General features: G+C 42.9%; 2 protein-coding genes across 8 annotated transcripts; one reads left to right on the top strand and one right to left on the bottom strand.

Annotated features, from left to right (window-relative positions):
* The first annotated feature begins 896 nt into the window (after positions 1-896).
* Positions 897-10,697, top strand: LOC115594059 (U2 snRNP-associated SURP motif-containing protein). Of its 7 annotated transcripts, none has more exons than XM_030437825.1 (24): positions 897-1,044; positions 2,058-2,142; positions 2,231-2,342; positions 2,862-2,968; positions 3,087-3,154; positions 3,239-3,372; positions 3,461-3,525; positions 3,608-3,773; positions 3,874-4,073; positions 4,728-4,771; positions 6,242-6,346; positions 6,437-6,503; positions 6,906-7,075; positions 7,156-7,318; positions 7,439-7,518; positions 7,603-7,690; positions 7,772-7,900; positions 8,026-8,215; positions 8,751-8,831; positions 8,912-8,975; positions 9,099-9,249; positions 9,383-9,493; positions 10,098-10,273; positions 10,368-10,697. In XM_030437825.1, the coding sequence occupies exons 2-24, from the start codon at positions 2,065-2,067 to the stop codon at positions 10,486-10,488; spliced, it is 2,670 nt and encodes an 889-aa protein (XP_030293685.1). In that variant the 5' UTR covers positions 897-1,044; positions 2,058-2,064; the 3' UTR covers positions 10,489-10,697. The 7 variants fall into 7 exon arrangements, with proteins under 7 accessions (XP_030293685.1, XP_030293684.1, XP_030293681.1 ...); XM_030437824.1 differs by having other exon boundaries at positions 2,859-2,968; positions 8,754-8,831; XM_030437821.1 differs by having other exon boundaries at positions 2,859-2,968.
* Positions 10,698-10,807: 110 nt separating this feature from the next.
* Positions 10,808-20,388, bottom strand: wdr44 (WD repeat domain 44). Its single transcript, XM_030437820.1, has 20 exons — positions 19,812-20,388; positions 18,819-18,852; positions 17,662-17,745; positions 16,774-17,383; positions 16,252-16,391; positions 16,034-16,129; positions 15,782-15,918; positions 15,351-15,434; positions 15,127-15,233; positions 14,431-14,582; positions 14,208-14,346; positions 14,040-14,101; positions 13,805-13,921; positions 13,569-13,691; positions 13,272-13,463; positions 13,047-13,148; positions 12,837-12,952; positions 12,077-12,204; positions 11,863-11,997; positions 10,808-11,771 (listed from the first exon to the last, which is right to left on the bottom strand). Exons 1-20 carry the CDS (start codon positions 19,886-19,888, stop codon positions 11,683-11,685), a joined length of 2,724 nt encoding a protein of 907 aa, XP_030293680.1. The 5' UTR covers positions 19,889-20,388; the 3' UTR covers positions 10,808-11,682.
* Positions 20,389-20,608: the final 220 nt, after the last annotated feature.

Raw genomic sequence — 20,608 nt, 5'->3', positions numbered from 1 at the left:
CATGCAAGGTGCCATGTGGGGGATTAGTAACTTGCCCAAGGACACTTCAACATGCAGACGAAGGAAATCGAACCAACAACCTTCCCATAACAACACACTGGCTCTACCCCTGAGCCACAACCGATTACACTGGCAATTTTGTCATTTTTTTCCTACACTTCTGCAGTCATAAGATAATAATTTAGATTGAAGAATTGTTTTCTCTTACCTCTCAGGGCTTCTGTGTCGAAGTCTACACATCAACATAACAGGTGATATTGACTCATGATCCACCATTAAGTCTCAGATTTGAACCTACAAGGAGAAACTGTGTTTGCACATCTGGTCTATTAGATAATAATAATAAGTCATGCAGTAACTCAATCAGATGTTCAGGTTGGATACAGTGTCGACAGTGTATTGCATGGTGGTGTGTGTCCATCAGATAGTTTCTGTCATCTGTCAGATGACTGATTTGAGAACCCTTCTGAAAAAACCAGCATAGACCAGCACTAAAATTGGTGCTGGTCTATGCTGGTTTTTTCAGCAGGGAAAACATTTAGGCAACATTTAAAGTTTCTTCACTCCAGCAGGTATGAAGCATTTAAACACAGAGGCTGTAAGAACCAGATGAAGGTGTTTCTCTCAACAACACCACTTGTTTAAACCACACATGACACAAAAAGCTCATCATGTGGGCTTGTTGTCACTCACAATTTGAGGGAAAAAAGTAGGTGTCCACAGCACACATGGGAAAATATCAGCGTGTAAACACTCCATACAACTGTGGCAATAAGCACACATGTAATTAATATGACTTCACTTACTGAAGTCGAACCACCGTGAGAATGAGTGAATGTTCTTAATTCATGAATATGTAGCGGTGAGCACCGGAGCCCGGCTCATTATTTACAACCACAGCTCGCCAAGCTAGCCCACATCCTCACTGCTCAGCTCCAGTCGGGTCTCTCGCTCCTTGTTAGCATGTCGTGATAAGCTAATTTTTTTTTTTTTTTTTTTCTGTCGTCGCAGCCACAATGGTGAAGCAATAGCATGACACTCATTGTAAGTGTACAGTTGTGAGCTCAGGTGCGAAGCTGTGTGCATGCCGTGCGTGTTTCAGAGACAGAAATATGTAGGAGACGGTTGTGTTAGCTAGCTTGGGGCTGTCCACTGGTATATGGCAGCCCAGGAGCTAGCAGATTGAAAAGCGATTAGAGAGATTTGTGCATCTGTACAGGGGCTGTGCTATAATCGGGATGATGGTTGGCGGATGAAATATCAGCTGTGTTCACAGTTAGTCGTGTGCAGGTTGACGCTTAGCGTGTCGGTCGCAGCTAAGCTGTTACATTAGTGTTAGCTAACGTTAGCAAAGTGGAGTGATGGCTTATATTTAGTTCAGGGCCTTTTTTTTTTTTTTTTTTTTTTCTTTAAAAAACTCAGACAACATGAGCTTTAGCTACCTGTGCAGACACCCAGGATACTTCTTTTGAATGTCATTGTTGAGTCGAAACGGCCACATTGTGTACTGTGACACCTGGCTCAGCTGTAAGTTAGCTCACTTATTTTGAGTCTCCAGTCCAGTTTGCAGTGTACATGAGAAATGAATAGTGCTGCATTTGAGCTCTGTGTTGTTGTTGTTTTAAATGTGCAAAGTTTCACTTTCGCAGCTCTTTCTGTTTGCTCACCCCAAGACACACACACCCCATACACACTGTTGCATCTGACTAATGAAGGGGTGCCATACAACTGTACAAATGAAGTGACTCAACGCACAACAGATTTTATTCTGCTTTTTTGCCCTCGGTCTCCCCTGACCTCAGATGACCAGGGAGGTGTCTGACAGGTTATTGTTGTCCGCGGACCCTGAGACTGATGTGCAGTCTGTAAACACAACACAAAGGATGTCAGACCTCTCTTGAGGCAGGGAAACTTGTAACAGGATTAGAGTAATCTGAAAGGGGTTTGCTTTAACTACTTATAATGAGTCTTAGGTTAAAGACGTTGCTGTCATTCTTTGTTATTTCAAACAAAGTTTACAGATTAATTTTTTATTCTGTTTGTGTATTAACTTGCAGCTCGAGCATGGCGGACCGAAAGGGAAAACCTGTCACTCCAGTTAAAACACTCAGGAAGAAGGAACTAGAAGTGCTCAAGAAAAAGGTAATGAGAGGAGGGGGCCGTTCGGATTTATAAAATGGCACACGCACAAACCTCCAGTGAAAACACATTTTTCTGCGTGACTGTCTAGGAGGAAGAAAAAGCAGCGGAGGTTTTCGAGGAGTTCTTGGCGTCGTTCGAGAGCAGCAAGAAAGGCAGAGCTAAGACCTTTGTTCGCGGGGGAATCGTGAACGCGACTAAAGGTCAGCATCCGAGACTCCGCAGCTTTCAGTCTGGCGTTAGGATTCAGTTCTGTTCCTCTTTGTCTGCATGAAAAGATGAACCATGAGTGATCTGTTCCCATAATGTTCCACTGAATCACCTAGGCATCTTTAGAGAACCGAAAATGATTATTAAAGAATGTCAGACGGACTTGTGAGGGATACGCTTCCCCATCTCAGTTTTTGGGGCCTATTTCTAATGAATGGTTGAACAATAAGCTTGTCAAATACCTTGCAGTTCTTGAAACTATTGCTGCCTTATATGACCGCCCCTTAATTTAAACGTAACAGCAGACTGTGACTGAAAAAGTTCACATCGGTTCTTGAAACCACAGCCAGGCTGCCTGCCTAGTTCCACAGGAAGCTGTTCAGATATCCTGCTGACCGACAAAACAACAGCGGGGAGAGGAGAGCCCCGTCCTGTTTTTACAGACCTAAATTACTGTTACCTAATGTTTTGTTGGGAAGTCGGTGTTCAGTGATTGCTATTTTTTGCAGCAGAGGAAGCAGAGGAGGTCAAGAAAAGCAAGCTGTATCAACCATCTACAAAGCTTTTCTCTGTGGCCCAGCATGTCTCACCAGTGTCATCTGCTGAAAGCAAAAAGTCTGTGAGTTTGTTTTTGATTTGTTTGTTTAACGGTACGAATTCAGCACGACTGCTACGCTTACATTTCAGTGTTGCTCAGTTGTGATAATAACCACAATGACTTCCTGTTTGATTAACAGACATTCAAAAGAAGGACAGAAGAGAAGAAGAAGAGCAATCTCGAACTCTTCAAAGAAGAACTTAAGCTGTAAGTCATCTAGCAGATACGCCTGATTTAGCTTAATCCTATGTGGTGTGGTGATGTGAGCCTATGTTTTGTGTTTTTATGCAGAATACAAGAAGAGCGTGAGGAAAGGCATAAAAGAAAGAAAAATGACCCAGGTGGAGGAGGAGCAGCAGGAGGAGGAGGAGGAGGAGGTGGAGCTGTGTATGGAGATCTGGACATACCACTGTCAGGACGATCAAGTAAGATTTTTAAAATAGGTGTTTAATTAATTTGAAAATCGCTCACCTTTTTGAATCACGTTAACCTCAATCCTGTTGTTCCCGACAGCGTTATATGATGACCTAACTGTGCCAACCACCACTAACCTCTACATTAGCTGCATTAGCCCAAAGGTAAAGGAGCGCGCTGGCTTTGATTGGCTCAGCACAGATTGGATAGACATTTTCTCAATCTTCCGTTTGCATCTTTCTTCAGATGAATGAGGAGATGCTCTGCAAAGAGTTCGGCAAGTACGGACCCTTGGCCAGCGTGAAGATCATGTGGCCCCGGACAGACGAGGAGCGCTGCAGGACGTCCAACAGAGCCTTTGTGGCTTTCATGACGCGGAAAGACGCAGAGAGGGCCCTGGCTGCACTCGACGGTACAGTTGACGGTTATCTGATAACCATTCCTCCATTGCTCCTCCTGCAGTGTGGTTACCGCCACCGACTGTGATTGTGGGCTGATGTTTTGTATTGTAGGTAAAGTTATTATGGGGTTTGAGATGAAGCTGGGCTGGGGTAAACCGGCTCGCATTCCACCTCAGCCTCTCTACACACCGGTGGGGGTCCGGGCCACACCGCCACCCCAGTCCGGGCTGCCGTTCAACGCTCAGCCGAGGGATCGCTTCCGTAATGACTTCACCAAGCCACTGGGCATGTCCAAAGGAGATCTCGACAAGGTAAAATAAATCTCTGTCCTCTGGGGTGTCTGCATGAGCGTTATTTCTCTGTAACGTTGAGTTAGACAAGGAACTGCAGGCTGTCAAATTTAAGTGATAGATAAGGTTCTTACCTGCATTGGGACGGTGGTGCCGGTGTACTAGGACAGTAAAAAATGTGAAAATTGAGATCCTGTATACTCGTGTGGGAGAAGTAGTGCTTCACTCTTTCTGCCACTTTCTAGAAAACTGCACACACACTCAAAATGGGGCCTTTATGTTAAATTAAAACACAATAACTACAAACTGCAGCTGGTTCTTCACTGATTCAGGAGAAATGCACGTCTATCAAGCCAAACTGTAATATATCATCAATCACGTTACTGTTATTATTTTTATTCATTTAATTGATCACCTTGACCTCGATTCGGGGATATGCTATTGCAAAGTTTAAATAAGATGATACATTAGCTCATAAATCTTTGAGATGTATTAGATAGCATTTTAGAATAAATTAGTGCTGGAGTACTGTACTGAAGCTGGGTCACCCTACCCCCCCATTTCGCTGACTGTGAAAGCCGTCGTCATGGTCCATGCTCACATCCTCAGCATGCTTCAGTGTGTCATCTGAACTCTTTTTAATATTTTCGCTTCTTGTTTTGACTTCACACACAGACTCTGTCCGAAGCCGTAGTCAAAGTGGTTATCCCAACCGAAAGGTAAACACACTCTTCTCACTAAGCCTGAACCAGCTGTTATAACACAAGTGTCAAAGGAGGGCTGTGGTGCTCCGTTCTTGTGTCCGTATACTTGTGATTTTTATGAAGGAAGTTGCAGTTTCAGCAACTGTTTTTCATGCATTTGACATGAAGGTAGGGCCATTTTGGCTGAAAAAGATATCACCATTTGGTTCATCGCAACCATGATCCTGTGAGCCTATGAATTTTCTCCATTTGCACCATTACAAAAAAAAATAAATAGTAGTGCATAAAAGATATCTCTTTTTGGTACAAGCTCCTCATCCTCTGTGTTTCTAGCAACAACTCACATTTTTTTTTTTTTTTTATATTAGTTCAACCAAGGAAGAACCATTTGAAATAATCTATCCAGTCAGCATAGCCATTTAGTTGGTTACATCACTCTTGGTTTGTTTAAATGGCCTAGATCTGCTAGTGAATGAGGTTATGTGAAGTTTGGGAACAAAAGAAAGAGGACATTAGATACCAAGATCTCTACGATTCACCTAAAAAGATCCTTGAGCACACTCTAAAATCGTTAGATCACCCACCCCTCCAGAAAGAACCTAAAGAACCTAAAACTCTTTGGAGTGTTGCAACACTTGCCATAGTTTGTGGATGTTTTGACGTCTGCAGCTGAGGACTGAGGGCTTTTATTGCAGCTATCAAAGGTCCCCATGGCCTCAGATTTGCATAAATGAAATTAGTACACTTTGTAGGCACTTGTATTTTATGGTTCTTGTTTGCTCAAATACCGCAGATAATTCATGTTGTTCCCATCAGAATATTGATATGTGTGTTAATCAGCCATTGACTTGTTTTTAACATCTCGAGCCCAGGGGTTTCTGACAGGTTGGCTGAGACACCGCAGACCGATACAGCTAGGAGGCAAATTAAATTTTCACCAAGTCAGACGGTGCCAGGAGTAAACTAATGTCAGTGCCGTAAATCAAAAGAGTCACTGCTTCAGGTTAGAATAGTGATCTCTTACTTTGGCAGTTTGTAGCTGCCAGCAGAAATTTCGTCACCCTGACACTGGCTTAAAACCAACCGCGCATGAAGTTCCTCATTGAGACCAATCTTTTTATAACAAAATGACTGAACTTAAACTTTGGATTTGGGCTTTCAGTTCTTAAAAACTAAGCCAGTCTTCCTTTCCCCTCTCGTGGACACAGTGTCCCAGGTACATTACAGATATGCTGACACAGTGTCTGTCCTGCAGTGACTCTGCAGTTTTGTGCAGTGGAATGTCCTATAGGCTGTCACCTTGTTATGTTTATATACATTTTTTAAAATAGTTAACGCTTTGACCCGCTATGACGCTGTTAACTGTTAAGCAGTTTGCACAGTTTGCCGACTAGTTCAGCGTAAACAAGTACTAGAGCTCTCTGTGCTTTGAGAGTTTGGACCACACACAAACCCTGCTCTTGACACACTCTTCTGCCCCCACAGGAATCTATTATTCCTCATACACAGGATGATAGAGTTTGTGGTGCGTGAAGGCCACGTGTTTGAAGCCGTAATAATGGACAAGGAGAAAAACAATCCAGATTATAGGTGAGGTTTGCTCTGCACTGGTTGTGTGTCGGTCTTGCAGGTGACCTTGCACTCTGCTTGTTCTAATTTGCTTACTCTTTATTGTCTCAGGTTTCTTTTTGACAACAAAAGCCAAGATCACGTGTACTATCGCTGGAAGCTGTTCTCCATCCTACAGGTATGTTTACACAACATAGCCTGGTTTTTCCAAGAGTTTATCTGGAAGAACTGAAAACTCTTAATGCTCGTTATTTGAGCTCATTTTATGGGGGGATAGCTGTCGGAGTCCTGATCATTTAAATACTCCAATTCTTTCCAGATAATCCCTCAGAACTTCAAGCAGTGTCTGGGCGTTTTTTACTTTTTTTTTTAATTCAGTCACTTCAATATATAAGTTATGCACCTCTATGGAAACTGCACAATCATGTCAACAGGCAGGGAAGAAATCCAAACTGTCTTTTGTGCAGTAAAATACATATTTAATGCCTTTTTTATCATTAAAGCAAGTTGGATCCATACATACAATCTTCTGGGCCCAAAAGTGTTATGTGTGTTATGTACCTGGTTTCCGTCTCTACAGGGAGAGTCCCCGACAGAGTGGAGGACAACAGATTTCCGTATGTTCCGAGGAGGCTCCTTATGGAGACCCCCTATACTAAACAACTACTCTCAGAGAGGGGAAGATAAGACTGAGGTGGAGGAGGACGCCCCCCCTGAGGAGGAGGTGAAGAAAGGGCAGCTCAGATCTGAGTAAGTATACCAGGCATGATGAAATGTATGTGACTTTGGTTGAATTGAACGCAGCACTCCGTTATTCTTGTGTAAATCAGGCACAGACAGAGACTGGAGACAATCCTTACAGAGCTCACGCCGAGCAGAGAAGATATCGCCAACGCCATGCTGTTCTGTCTGGAGCGAGCGGATGCTGCAGAGGAAGTAGTGGGAACCATCACTGAATCTTTTTCCTCGCTTCAGACGCCCCTTCAGAAGAAGGCCAGTTTGCCTTCTTTAAATATTTTTCGATAAACAAAGTTCAGCAGAATGTATATGTAAAGTAAAGGTGAATTCAGTTGCATCGGTTTGACTTGTTTTCTCCGCCTATCTTCCCCACAGCTTGCCAGATTGTATCTCGTGTCAGACATCTTGCACAACTCATGTGCCAAAGTAGCCAGTGCATCATATTATCGTAAATAGTAAGAGACTTTCCCTCACTTTAAGCTCTAAAACTCCACATGTTTTTATTTCTTCTCTTCTGACAGTTGCTCTGTTCTTCTCAGTTTTGAAACTAAGCTCACACAGATATTTGAAGACCTTAACGCGGCACACAAAAACATACAAGCCAGGCTGCAGGCTGAGCAGTTTAAGGTAAACAAGTATTTCATTTGCATCAAAAGAGGACATTTTCCAAAAATAGAGCAACAAAGAGACATTTGAATTTCTCCACAGCAAAAGGTCATGAGTTGTTTTCGAGCATGGGAAGACTGGGCCATCTACCCGGAGCCTTATCTCATCCACCTTCAGAACGTCTTTCTGGGCTACGCCAAAGCAGTGGAGGAGCAGACAGAGACGGCAGAGGTGAGCTGAATATCAACCTGCTCATTCTAATGACATGTCAATAAATTTGGCAGCTGTTAGTGTTGCAAAATATTGGAACATGAAGAAGATGATCCAATAGTCTGGGCACTTCTGTCTCCCTGTAGGTAGTGTCATTTGATCTCGACGGTGCGCCAATGGACAGCATACCTATAGATGGGTTACCTTTGGACAGAGCTCCTGAGGACGACCTGGACGGCTGCCCCATGGGCTGGGGACCCCTGGATGGAGTCTCTGCCGATGACATAGACGGTGTTCCCTTAGGAGTCGCCGTTGACGACATTGACGGAATGCCCTGTGAGTCCGCCGAAACGCAAAATGTAAACTTTGGACTTGTGCTTACAAGTCTTCGATCAATATGTCGATCCACCCTCTCTTGGGTTGTTGTCAGATGAGTGTGCACTTTGATCAGAAAAAACAGGTGCTGATCCACATGTGCTAGAAGATTTCAGTGCCCAGGAGAAATGAGAGAAATTCCAGTCGAAGACAGAAAGATAAGATGATTGTTGAGTCTCACGCTGAGCTTGCTCGGTCCACGCAACCAACTTCAAGCATCAATATTTCACTACCTTGGGGAGGAGACTCAACAATCAACTGTCTTTCTTCAGAATTGCTTACTCCATCTTTTATTTATTTATTATTCTATATATATTGTTTTAATGTGGTTAGAGGAAATGATTGCCATTCCTTCATTATGGCTCAAGAGATTTAAATGTATCAGACTTTTTAAATATTAAACATTAAAAAGCAAACATACACCATAACCCTCATACGCCTTTTAAGTGATGACTTGTCCTTGTTGTGACCCAGCTGCCTCTTTTGTTTTCCTCAGTAGACGAGGGCAACATTCGTCTCTCTGGAGTGCCTTTGTCTAAGTGGGAGAAAACGGGTGATGTTGGGACGTTTTCTCAAGGTAAGACGGGTCAAGATGTTCTCTGTATCACATCAAAAATCCCCCTGTGATCCTGCTCACCTTTCTCCTCTCTCTCTAAGCCAAGACTGAGTCGAAGTGGAACATGGTGGTGCAGCAGGACAGTGAAGATGAAGTGAACGCAAGGTGAGGCCTCTGTGGTTTGTATCAAGACATGATCAATCTACGATTGTGAAAAGCGTATCACAGAAAACATAACCAGTCAAAAGATCTGGAGATTTATGGTTCTCCTCTCCCTCCTGGCAACAGCGTCAAATCACAGGATGGGGGCGAGGACTCGGAGAGCGACAGTAGCGATGACTCCTGCAGTTCGTCCAAATTTGAAAGTGCGGACTTCCAGAGCTCGCTCAGAAGTTTTCAGATGTCTGAGAGCAAAAGGAAAAGGCTGAGAGAGCTGGAGGCAAGTGCATTTCTTTTTTATAATTACTAGATTTTCCTCCTTTAGAAGAAATATACCATATTTTATTTAGTAAGAAAAGACCATAATCTATAATCCATACATATGGAGAACTGATGGTATTTATCTGACACAGGTCAAGGTTGTGAAGATCCAGGATGAACTGGAATCTGGCAAGAGGCCGAGGAAGACTGGAATGAGCCTCCAACAGCAAGTGGAGCACTACAGGAACAAACTGCTACAGAAGGTGGGCGACTGCACAGAGACTGCTTTTATGTCACACTGCATGTTTAGATTTACCCTCCAATAAACAGGCAGCGTCTTGTTCATCACGGCAGTTAATCAAACGCAGAATTTATTTTGCCCCCCTGAAACCAAAATGCATCCTTAACTGATGTGTAATTGGAACATTTCTTTAAACACAACAGCGTGAGGCAAAATTTACGAGAACATTATTAGGACATCGAAATTTCACTGACATTGGTCAAATAAAAACCGTATTATTAATGCAAAGAACTCAAAACCAGCCAGTTTTTTTTTCACACTTTTGACCCCGCACAGAGAAAACAGTATCTTTGAAATCAACCCGTAGGTGTCAACTTCGAATATATACATCTGTGTGTCAGAAATGCAATTCTGTTTTCCCCCACCACATTACTGTAGGTAGAGCAGGTGAACAGCTGTTGATCTGGTCTGACGTTGACCAAAGAGCTCCCCCTTGTGGAGAAGAATTGGGCAACTATGAGTGGATTTTTATTAAACAAGCTGGATGCATGTGATGTTTGAATCTGAACAGGCATAGACAGAGGAGCCTACATCTGATTTAGGGGTGTTTTAACTTGCATCTGCAGGAGTTTGAAAAAGATGACAAGACTGAGACACTGACATCAAAATCTAAAGACAAGTCAAAGGATGACAAAAGGGAGAAAGAGAGGAGCAGAAGAAGTGAAGACGGGGACAGAAGACGACGGCGGAGTAGAGATCCTGATGACCACACCCGAAAATCGAGAAGCATCTCTCCCTTGAAGTAAGTGCCACGAGATGTTCTCTGAGCGTACCCATGGATTCAATCTCGATTGTCCACCTTGAAGTTAATCTGTTGTGTTCTGCACATTTAACAGGACAAGGTCTCCCAAGTGGTCCAAACGTTCCCGATCCCCATCGCCAAACCGGAAAGCAGGCAAGTCCAGGTCGCGGTCGCCACATCGCTCCCACAAGAAGGCGAAGAAGAGTAAACATTGACTCTCACCTCTGGACCTTGTCATGCATTGGTCTGCTGGCATGTCCCAACTCCAACTCTCCATGCAAGATTCAGTACCCTTTTGTATAATAAAAGTTTGGACACTGTAACTAATTATATATATTTTTGTTTTAATGTTTGTTTTTAAAATGATAACCACAAATGTTGCCGCAAAGCTCTGACACTAAATAAATCACTGCTGGTGATAAGAGTGTGTGTTTGTGTGTGTGTGTGTGTGTGGAGGACATGATTGGTAGAGTCAGATATCAAACTGTTTTTACTGTCACTCTGCTGTTAACGAAATGTCATCTCCAAGCATTCTTCAAGTTTGTGGGGATTTTTATTGAGGAAATTAATAGAGCATTTGGTTCTGTTTACAAAAGCAGTAAGTACGCAATGTTAAACACTAGATTTACAGTACTATTATAATGAAATGTGCTTTCATTGAACAAAAGTTTATCAAAAGTACTTAAGAGCCAGTATTGTTTCTGAAAAAAAATAAAAGATACCCAGCCCTAATCATTAGTAACCGTAGACAGATCTCCTACTGAAATGTTTGATAGATTTTGAGAGGAAAGCTTCAGAAGTTGAATTTTTAGAAAAGCGGTCTAGATTCTGTAGGCACAAATAACTCGTAAATAACATTTCAAACCACCTTGCTTTCGGGACAAATGGTAACACCTCTTTACACATGACACATTTAAAATCTGTGACTGACATTAGGACAGTGTCTTGCACTACTAAGAGTAAATTCTTCTGAAATGTGGGAGCAAAAGAAACTAGTAAGGTGCTCATACTGTTACAAATAGCCTTCTAGCTATACCCATACAGCTGTAAATTTACACGAACAGATGTCAGTTCTGCTCAAACCACACACACTTGGCATTCTGGCTCTTTTTTTTTTTTTTTTTTTTTCTCTTAATGCCAAACCGTTCACAGTTGCTTGGTATTAAAGATAAAAAATAGAAATGTGACAGCGAATCACACCTCGTCTGTTTTTACAGTCCTTCCACTCTTTCCCTCAACTTCTATTTTAAGGTCCCTGTTCTCCCGAAAAAAAGCTACAGACGGCCCTTCGTCTCAGAGCGTTAGCCAATAGGTAGCGTTGGAAGGCTCCTGACGGGCTGTCCTTCAGCTGCAGGACTGGACTCCAACAGAAAGGCCTGGATGTGAGGAGATGACCACCTCTCAAGTGCTCAGTACTTTTTTACATTGATGAAAACCTTGATGGCTCCAGTGAAGTCAGCAGAGAGTAGAACCTCAGTGTGATCTGTCTTAAGGGCTCCTGCAAAAACAAAAAATAAGTTATTTTATAACACTGAAATGACAACCTCAATGTCGTGAAATGTGTTCACGATGAAGTCAAACAAACATACCTGAGGGTATCGTTTCAGAGTCATCAGAGTCCAGGCTCTTGCGCTCTGCTTCTGGCTTCTCCGCTCCAGTTTCTTGTGGAACAATAAGGCCGGGGTGGGGTGCAAAAATCGCTGAGGTGACCACCGCATTGTGTGCTGAAAAAATAAGTAAAGCTTCAGCGTCGGTTCATTCAAAGGGGGAGAAATTATTTAGACAGCCATTCAACACAGCTACCTTTAATCCCTTCCCAGAAGTCATTGCGGTCCCGTCGTACTGATGTGAATTTGCTCAGGTCGTGGTAAGTGCTCCAGATGTACACGTACTTATCCTCCGATCCACTGACGATGAATGAGTAGTCATGACTGCAGGAAGACAATCCCACAGTTAGCGCTTTGTGTTCAAGGAGCAGTGCAACATACCGGGGTCACTACATGTATCAGACTCAAAACTAAAGCTTTCTGAGACCTTTTCAAGATAAACATACTGTGTGTAGTTCTATACAGAGGTAGACTTTATGTAAGAATATGTCTATTACAGCAAGTTTGGTTTATCTACATTTTTGCTAACAGGTAAATGCAAGTATTAAGTAAAGACAGCCCCTAAGTTCAGTGGTAGGTTTAAAGATTTATCAGAAATCTGGACTTTCACACAAAATGGCAAAAATGGCAAAAATTTGATAAAATGTTTGTCGCAATTAAGACCTCATGCATTACATTACATTTAAAGACTATTTAATAACGTTTGTGGCCAAATGTTTAGAAAACTATGCATGAAGAAAAAAAGACTGTATGCTTCCGTTTAGCTGAGCAGTTTTTACAGTTAAAGATCAATATTTCAAAGAGCCCTTTCCCAAAAACTTATGAGAAGCAGAGTTTAGAGGCGGTAGCACTACTTTATATGCAGTTCACAGATGGGGATTTGTTACTCAGCTGTAACTAATGCCACTTTAAATGCTCAAGTCTTACATGACTACATGAAAGGGAAACATCCTCACCTGAAGCTCGCCTTGATCTGACTGCTGCTGTTGACGTAACCTTTGTATTTCATGGATAGAGACAAGTCCCTCAGGTCGTAAAGGCGAATGCGGGAATCATTTGAGGTCACCAAAATCTGTTGCGGAAAGACAGAATTCCTTATTTAACAAGTCTGACCACCTCATTATGGTACATCAACCATACAGTGAGTGCATTTGCACTGGAGGTACCTTGTTCTCTCCAGGTAAAGGTTCAATGCCAGTGATTTTGCGTCCAACTTTGTTTCTGCCTCTGGTGGACCTCACGTGAATCTGAGTGTGGTATTTCAGACGCTAACAAACGTACAAACGAAAAATACATTTGGTTAAACCAGGGATTCATGAATTTGTCGTGACACATCAATAATAAAGACATAAATAAAAGAAAAAAAAAAAAGAAGTAGCTCAGCTGGGCACCTCTGTGTCATAGAAGATGCATCGGCCATCATAGGTGCCGATGACGGCGTATTTCCCATTTTGGCAGAAGTTAGCTGCAGTGATGAGGCGTGTTTGGCCGTCCACCTCGTTCCACAGCGCCACCTTCTTGTCCGGAATGTTCCAGAGCCGTAGCTTTCCATCCAGAGAGCCGCTTAAAAAGTATCTGTCATCCTAGGAACACGAAGCAAGCGCTGCTATAAATACAGTCAATGCGAGCCAAAATGAGTAGATGTGTGATTTGTGCTGAGGGAACTAACACAAGGTGACTCCACTTACTCTGGGATGGAACGCAATGGCTGTTACGAAGTCAATGTGCTGAAAGCAGCAGAGACACTCTCTCCTGGATATGTGCCATAATCGGACTGTTTTATCCATGGAGGACGAGAGCAGGAAAAAGTTCTACATCGACACAAAAATGGAAAAAGTAAGAGGGGATAGAAAACCAGTAACGACAGTGTCTAAAATGTGTGCAGAGGAGGTAAAATAATAAAGAAAGGGCAGTGGGACATCACCTTTGACCATGATAAGTCCAACAGATCAGCCGTATGACCTTTATACTTGCAGAATGGGACTTGACGAAAAGGGGCATTTCTATCTTCCGTCTCTGGGTCTTCTGGAATACAACTTGCCTAGGATGAGAGTGCGATCTGTTAGGAAAACATGGAGTCTCCAGACTGTAAAATACACAAAATCCAATACTCTTCTAATATTTTCTGGAAACACAAATGTGTGATTAAGTTGACTCACCCCGGGATCATCGGATTTTGAAGAGCATAAACTTTCCTGAGATGGAGAAGGTGAAACTCGACCTGGAGAAGCCAAAACAAACAGAATCACACTGCAGCCACAGCCGAGCACCTAAATCAAAAACTCAATCATCACACAATCGAAAATCGGACATGCTGATCAGGTTACCTTCAGTGTTGTACTTCAATCTCATGTTATTGAAGTAGTCGAAGGCAGTCTTTAAGACCCAGATGCGGACCACATTATCTTGGCCGGCAGTTGCCAGCAGCCTCCCGCAGTGAGAGAACTTCATCGTCCAAACGGCACCCTGAGCAGAAGACAAAGATGCTGTAATACAAGCATTGGCTGGTTTGCTCTAAAATTCATAACACGCACAAAGACCCTCTCCTACCATGTGCTCGCCACTCAGGTCCTGCACCACCTTAATCTGATCAAAGTCAAAGGGGCCCTTAAAGCTGTGCGCTGCCTTGAACTTAGCCGGCCTTGTGTAAGGCATGCCCTCATCGTCACTCGATGACGGATCGTCCTGATCTGTATGGAACACTGCACAGAACAAACAGCATAACTTCGATTATCAAAACATTTGCAGCGGGAGCGCTCGTATTTCATAAGCATGTCCCGCTAGCACTTCTAAATCCTTTTAAAATGAATCGAAACCTTTTCAGCAGCTCAACAGTTCTATTAATATCCGCATTATGAATACATGAAGATAAACGGAGATAAAAAGTTCACTAATCAAATCTTCATTATTAATGTTGCAAAGTTTGTTGAGGTTATTGATTTGTGGGTTTTGACAACTCAGCAGGACCTTTACTCGGCTGCTTCCATTTATGGTTATGACAGCGAGAAGCTAGAATTAAGCCATACGTCCTGTAATATCCTCAGCGCCCGCATCCCTTTACAAAGAGTAATCTCCTGCCTGCACTTATCTGCACTCATCATCTTGCTGTACTTTCACTCATCAAAAGAAATGAGTCACGCTATCAGGAAAATTACCTTGAAATGTTTTGAAGTCGATTTAGAGAATGTATAGGATATAAAAACAACAGTGTAGTGTAATAGTTAATAGAGTGTAATGTTCTTTTACCTTCATCGCGCACACTTTTCACTTTGTTGACTGCCTTCTCTCCATACTCCTCAGCGAGATGCTTGGCTTTCTTCACAGACTTGCCGAGGAATTTCTTAAACTGGGTTCTGATGAGGAACGAAGGGACAGCTAGTGATAATATTCTATATATTACAGATAGCATGTGGTTAAAACAGGGAAAAAATCAATTCCATTAACAGGCTTTGAACGTCATGGATCCTTACGTTTTCTGTTTCAGTTTTCCTCCGTCCGTGTCTGTTAGTGGAGGCTGAGACTTGTCATCATCATCTGACTGTGCTGCGTCATTCCTGAGTGGAATAAAAATAAAACAGATCAACAAATGTCTGTTTCTGTTTTTTTTTTTTACAAGATTAGGCCTTAAAAAAAACATCACAGTGGGAAAATGTTATGAAGAGAAGAACACTTGCCTACAGCAACAAGTATATTACCTCGGATGGTCAAGTGTGTATGCAAGAGTCTATTCATTACATCTTTGGCTTTTTGTTTGCACACTATATTGCAATACCCAACAAAGCACCAATTGTATTCAAAGTTAGCAACAAGGCCTTCAAAAGATGTTGAGTTTCTCAAAGAATAGTTCATATACAGGAGAGTGTTGAGAGCAGCTAATACGGAGAAATCATTTTCTGCTTACGTGATGTACTCCTTGGTCCGCCTCATTATGTGCAGAGTGAGGGGGTTTATCCCTGCAGGAAGTTTCTCCTCTGCCTGGATTAGAGGGATCTCTTCCCCTGTGTCCAGATTCTTGATCATCACACTGGCCAGGATTTCCTTTTGTAACATAACAGAGAAGTAGGTGGAAGTTGGTGGGCGGATCCAAGAGGTTGGGTAATGGCTTAGATTCACGCTGAATAAATGCAATGAAAATACACAGAGGGACTCTTACTTCGTCTGTCAGTTCTCTACCAGAGTTAGAGCGTGGACGCTGAGGGCCTGGAGTTTGTCCTCCGCTCTCAGACGAGGCCTGTTCGTCCTCATTTTCCTGAAAAAACACAGCAGGCCATGGTGCATTGGATAAGCAAACTGCTACGTGATATTCAGTTTCATTCTCGTTCAGCTCTATCAAAGCATTAAAGGGAACGTTTGGTCTGCAGCCTCGCTCACCTGTGCCGTCACCACTTTGTCCCCACTGGTGGCGCTAGCAAGATCCAGGGAATGCTGCAGCTCTTTGGTTAGACTCCTCACTGTGCTGCTCGGGGACACCAGGCCGGAGGGCTCCAGCGCATCGCCACTGACCGCAGACACTGGACAATCACAGAACAGTTCATCTGAAAAACGGGTCAGCTTATTCAGTCTGCTTTGCATATGTGTCCAGCTATTTGCCATTGGAGTTGTTGCAACCTCAAATATAAAGGAGGGATTGCTATGCACTGTTCTTCCATTCTTTGAAACACACATTTGTGAGAATTCCTGTTCATACTGGTAGCACTGGGCACAATTTTCTTCCCATCCACCAGTTTATTGTGAAAACAGCTATAAAATAGAAGTTGTCTACAATAAGAGATGAAAAACCGATTGCTCCTGAGGCTGTGTATAATCCAGTGATGATTTAAAGAGTTGAGTTAAACGTTTCAAAAGATAAACATAAACACTTTACTGCCATTAACTGTGCATTGTTTTCCCAACCTTCAAGTCCACTCAGCCTCAGACACTCCTGCGACTTCCTGGAAGGCAGACCCTGCCAAGAGGGTGGAGGCGGTCTCGGTGGAGGACCTCCACTGGGCGGGGGTGGGCGTGAGGGAGGAGGCTTCTTGGTGCTGGCTACAATGTCTGGTTCCACTGTGAACTGACGTGGGGGTTTCGAAGGCCCAGATGAATCCGAGTCCGCCTGACTGTCTGTGAGTGGGATCTGATCTAAGATATCTGCAGGCCTTTGCTCCTGACCTTCTTCTGCAAGTGCGACAGCCCCACCAGGCTGACTCTGTCCTACAGTGCTAGTGATATCCGGGGGCTGAACACCTTCGCGTGGCCCAACTGATGGGTCTGGAGATTCTGTGGGTTCAGGGGCAGGTATAGAACACGCTCTGTTTGTTGCTGCACTTTCCTCTGGCCTCTCGGCGAGCTGTGGTTCGAGGGCTGGCGCTGCTGACTCCGCAGGAACTTCCTGAGCATTATTATCTTCCTGTGGCTCCAGGTCCGCTCTAACATCAACATGTAGCTGATCTAACAGCTGAGCCACCTCACCAACATTGGCAGCACTTCCCTTCTGACTCTCCTCAATGATGCTGTCAATGATCTATGAGGAAGAGAAAATAACAGTTCATTTAGAGATATAACAGCTAACAGCTTCCTTCCTCTTTTCACAATAGGTAACACAAAACAAACACTCACAGCTAGGGCAACACCCACATAAAAAATGTATCGCAAAAGGAAACAAATGATGTCATTTCTAGCACATATCATCGGTTTTACATCTATGAGATCCACACTGATTTAAAAAATGTTTCTACAAAATATGAACCTGAGAATATGGTGAAACAGAGCCATCTTGTGTAATAACAGAAGAATCCATACCAGTAGGGAATCATCTTGCTGAGTCTCTGATGCGGCCACTCCGCAGCTCACATCTTGTGCAGCGTTTACTGACCTCTGTGAAAGCTGTTCAGAAAACAATAAATAACATGATTTTTTCCTATTAGGAAATAACGAGCTGTGCCAGTTTTACGAGTTCTACGAGGTACATCCAAACACAGGGAAACCTCTCTGAATCATGAAATACATGATTAATGAGCACATCAGTCTCATCCAGCTAACTTTTTAAAGGTCCTTTCTAATTGGATCAGATTTCATCAGACTGCTTGCCATGAGGGTGAACACTAAGACTGACTCTAAGGTCAATTCCAGGTCTTGCAAACAGATTATATCCATGCATGAAACTGTGCTCCATAATGCAATTTCCTTTTGCAGCAAAATCAATGTTTTACGTGAACTTTGTTGATTTAAGCTACGGGGCTAGTGCTGGTCCGTGAGCAAGGTTCAATCCTGGATCGATTCCAATGTCTTTTTTTCAATCTCTCGTGAGCAGCATGGATCATTTAAATTTCAGTTGTAACCGTCTGTGTGGGAAGAACAGGCAGAGCCAGGCCAGATGATTCATTTCCATTCAATTTACATGTTCGTAACTGTCAGTAAGGAGGCACCAGATAAACACTGGAGGACACACGTATCGTGGCAAAGGGTTGAATATTTGCAGTCAATGACTCTTTACTAAACAGACTGTGTTAATGTTGTCACACACAGCACTAATACCTTACCTTGAAGTCACTTGAGATAGGTACAACTTCAAGGTAAGTTATTATAAACACTGCAGTCACCTCTAGATAGTCAGGTACTTAATGTTAGAACAGTCTACTGCAGCGGTAGGGCTCAGTTCCTGGTATGTGAAACCAAACTCTCTTTTAAGCTATGAAAGTACTGAACAAACAGAAAGTGTTTGCTAAACAACTACTGCAATCAGATGCAATCCATCTGAGGAGAAACAACAAGTGACATACTCTTTCAATAGATTCAATAAAGAACTCAAAAGGATAACAATACAATAAAAAATGTACTGAACCATAATCCTTTCAGCTACCTCTACTTTATTTCCAAACCTCTGTCACATTAAAGCTATGTTACGACTCAGCAGATACTGCCTTGTTTCAACACTGGCAGGGTTTAGACAAACATACCTTGGGTGAAGGAATGACAAACTTTGCAGGTGACCTGAAAAAAACACGAAGGGATACAGTTCAAAAGTGCAAGGACAGTCAGTGTCTAAAATGCAACATCAAACAACAACATTTCTTTTAAAAATCTGAAACCAAATGTGTTGTCACCCTACACCCTTCCCTTTCAGCAAGTCATACGTGCAAATCAAAACTAATTTTCAGACCTCTAATATCATTAAACACATCTTTCTGGATTTGGTTGCTAAAACAAACGCTTGATTCTTAAAGCAAGACATAGAAATGGCTGTTCATTTAATCAGTGGTGTCCTACGGTAAATGCTGTTCAGTAAACAGAACTTGATCAATTCAATGACTAATGCACTCCAATCATTCACATGACGGGCTCCTCAATTTATATTTACAGTGAAAAATTCTCCACCAGCAACTTGCCATTCTATGAGATGGACATAGGGGCCAAGATGCAGTATATGTGGTGTCTTGCTGTAAATCTACTTAAAACTGTCATAAAGCAGTACCATTTCCTGGCATTTCTTTGAAAACACAGCACTATTTCCGAGTCAGTCCTGACATTAGTCGTTGTGCCCAACAGCCAAACCAACCATGCTCCCATAATGACAGCTAATAATTGTCTTTTAGGTGTCACAACTATGTATTTGCATTCAAGCTGTCATTTTGATCTTAGCAATAACATCATGTGACTTGGGTGTTGGGGTTGACTCTCCCAGCATCAACCTGCTGGTGAAGAGTAATCCTGTGTGACACTATACATCACATTTCAGCACTGTCAATGCAAAATCTGTAATCGTCTCGACCCTCTGAAGCAGCTCAGTTACCATGTAACGTTACAAGAAAGAGCTTTCTGTTCATCTAACGTTAGCTGCCATTGGGAAGTTAGCTAGATGCATATAACTTGTGACCCACGAGACAAAACAAGCATAAAAGCGTGTGTTACCAGTCACTTAAATGTACAATTATCAAAATGTGTTTCCTTACACTTTTGGAGATGGCGTGAAATTAACGTCCTCGGGAGCATCATAGAATTCCTCGGTGTCACTTGTATCTGACGCCATGCTAACACGAATTTAGCTCGCTAGCTCGTCAAAGTTCGTCGCCAGGCAGCTGTCTACAAGCCTAACCTGCGAGTGGAGGCGTTACACGCATGTGCCCGTCCCTCTCCCTTCGCTGCTTTCTCCAGATTTATCTTTAAATGTAAAGTACTTGGCCCAGGTGTCGTCCAACAACCACTTTCCTGCCTAACGTCACGTCATAACGTTACAGTACGCTAGCCCAAATGCTAGGCTAACAAATGTAATCTGGTCCTACGACTGACCAACGCCTAGTGCTAACTAGCTTTTCTGCACTGTTTTAAACCTCTCTCGTTCGCGGTGCAGTATCTCCCATGAGAGCGGACATCGAAAAGCGCGTTTTGTTGCAACAGCGTACACTTGGACAACTGTCAAGCTAACGGGGCCAGTGAACCGCGTCATAAACAAACCAGTAACACAAAAAATACATCTTAACGAGGTGAGTCAAAGGGCGGGGCTCAGGCAGCCGCTCTTCTTCTAATTCACTGTTATGACAGTTGAGGGCGACGGTGGCATCTACTGCCCCCTACTGGACAGATTGAAGAACAGAATTTAATATAGAAACCAAGGGCCGCGCTGTCTAATGATGGGATGCTGAGTGGGGGGGCTAATCAAAATCTATATGCAGAATATGAATAGCATTTTCACTTCCGGAACCTCACTGTTGAGCTCTATTACCAGGGAGATCACCAGCCAAGGATGGTA

This window comes from Sparus aurata, chromosome 13 (genome assembly GCF_900880675.1).
Source record: "Sparus aurata chromosome 13, fSpaAur1.1, whole genome shotgun sequence".
NCBI classification, from domain to species: domain Eukaryota; kingdom Metazoa; phylum Chordata; class Actinopteri; order Spariformes; family Sparidae; genus Sparus; species Sparus aurata.
The sequence above is the reverse complement of the archived record's forward strand: the minus strand, read 5'-3'. Positions and strand labels throughout refer to the sequence as shown.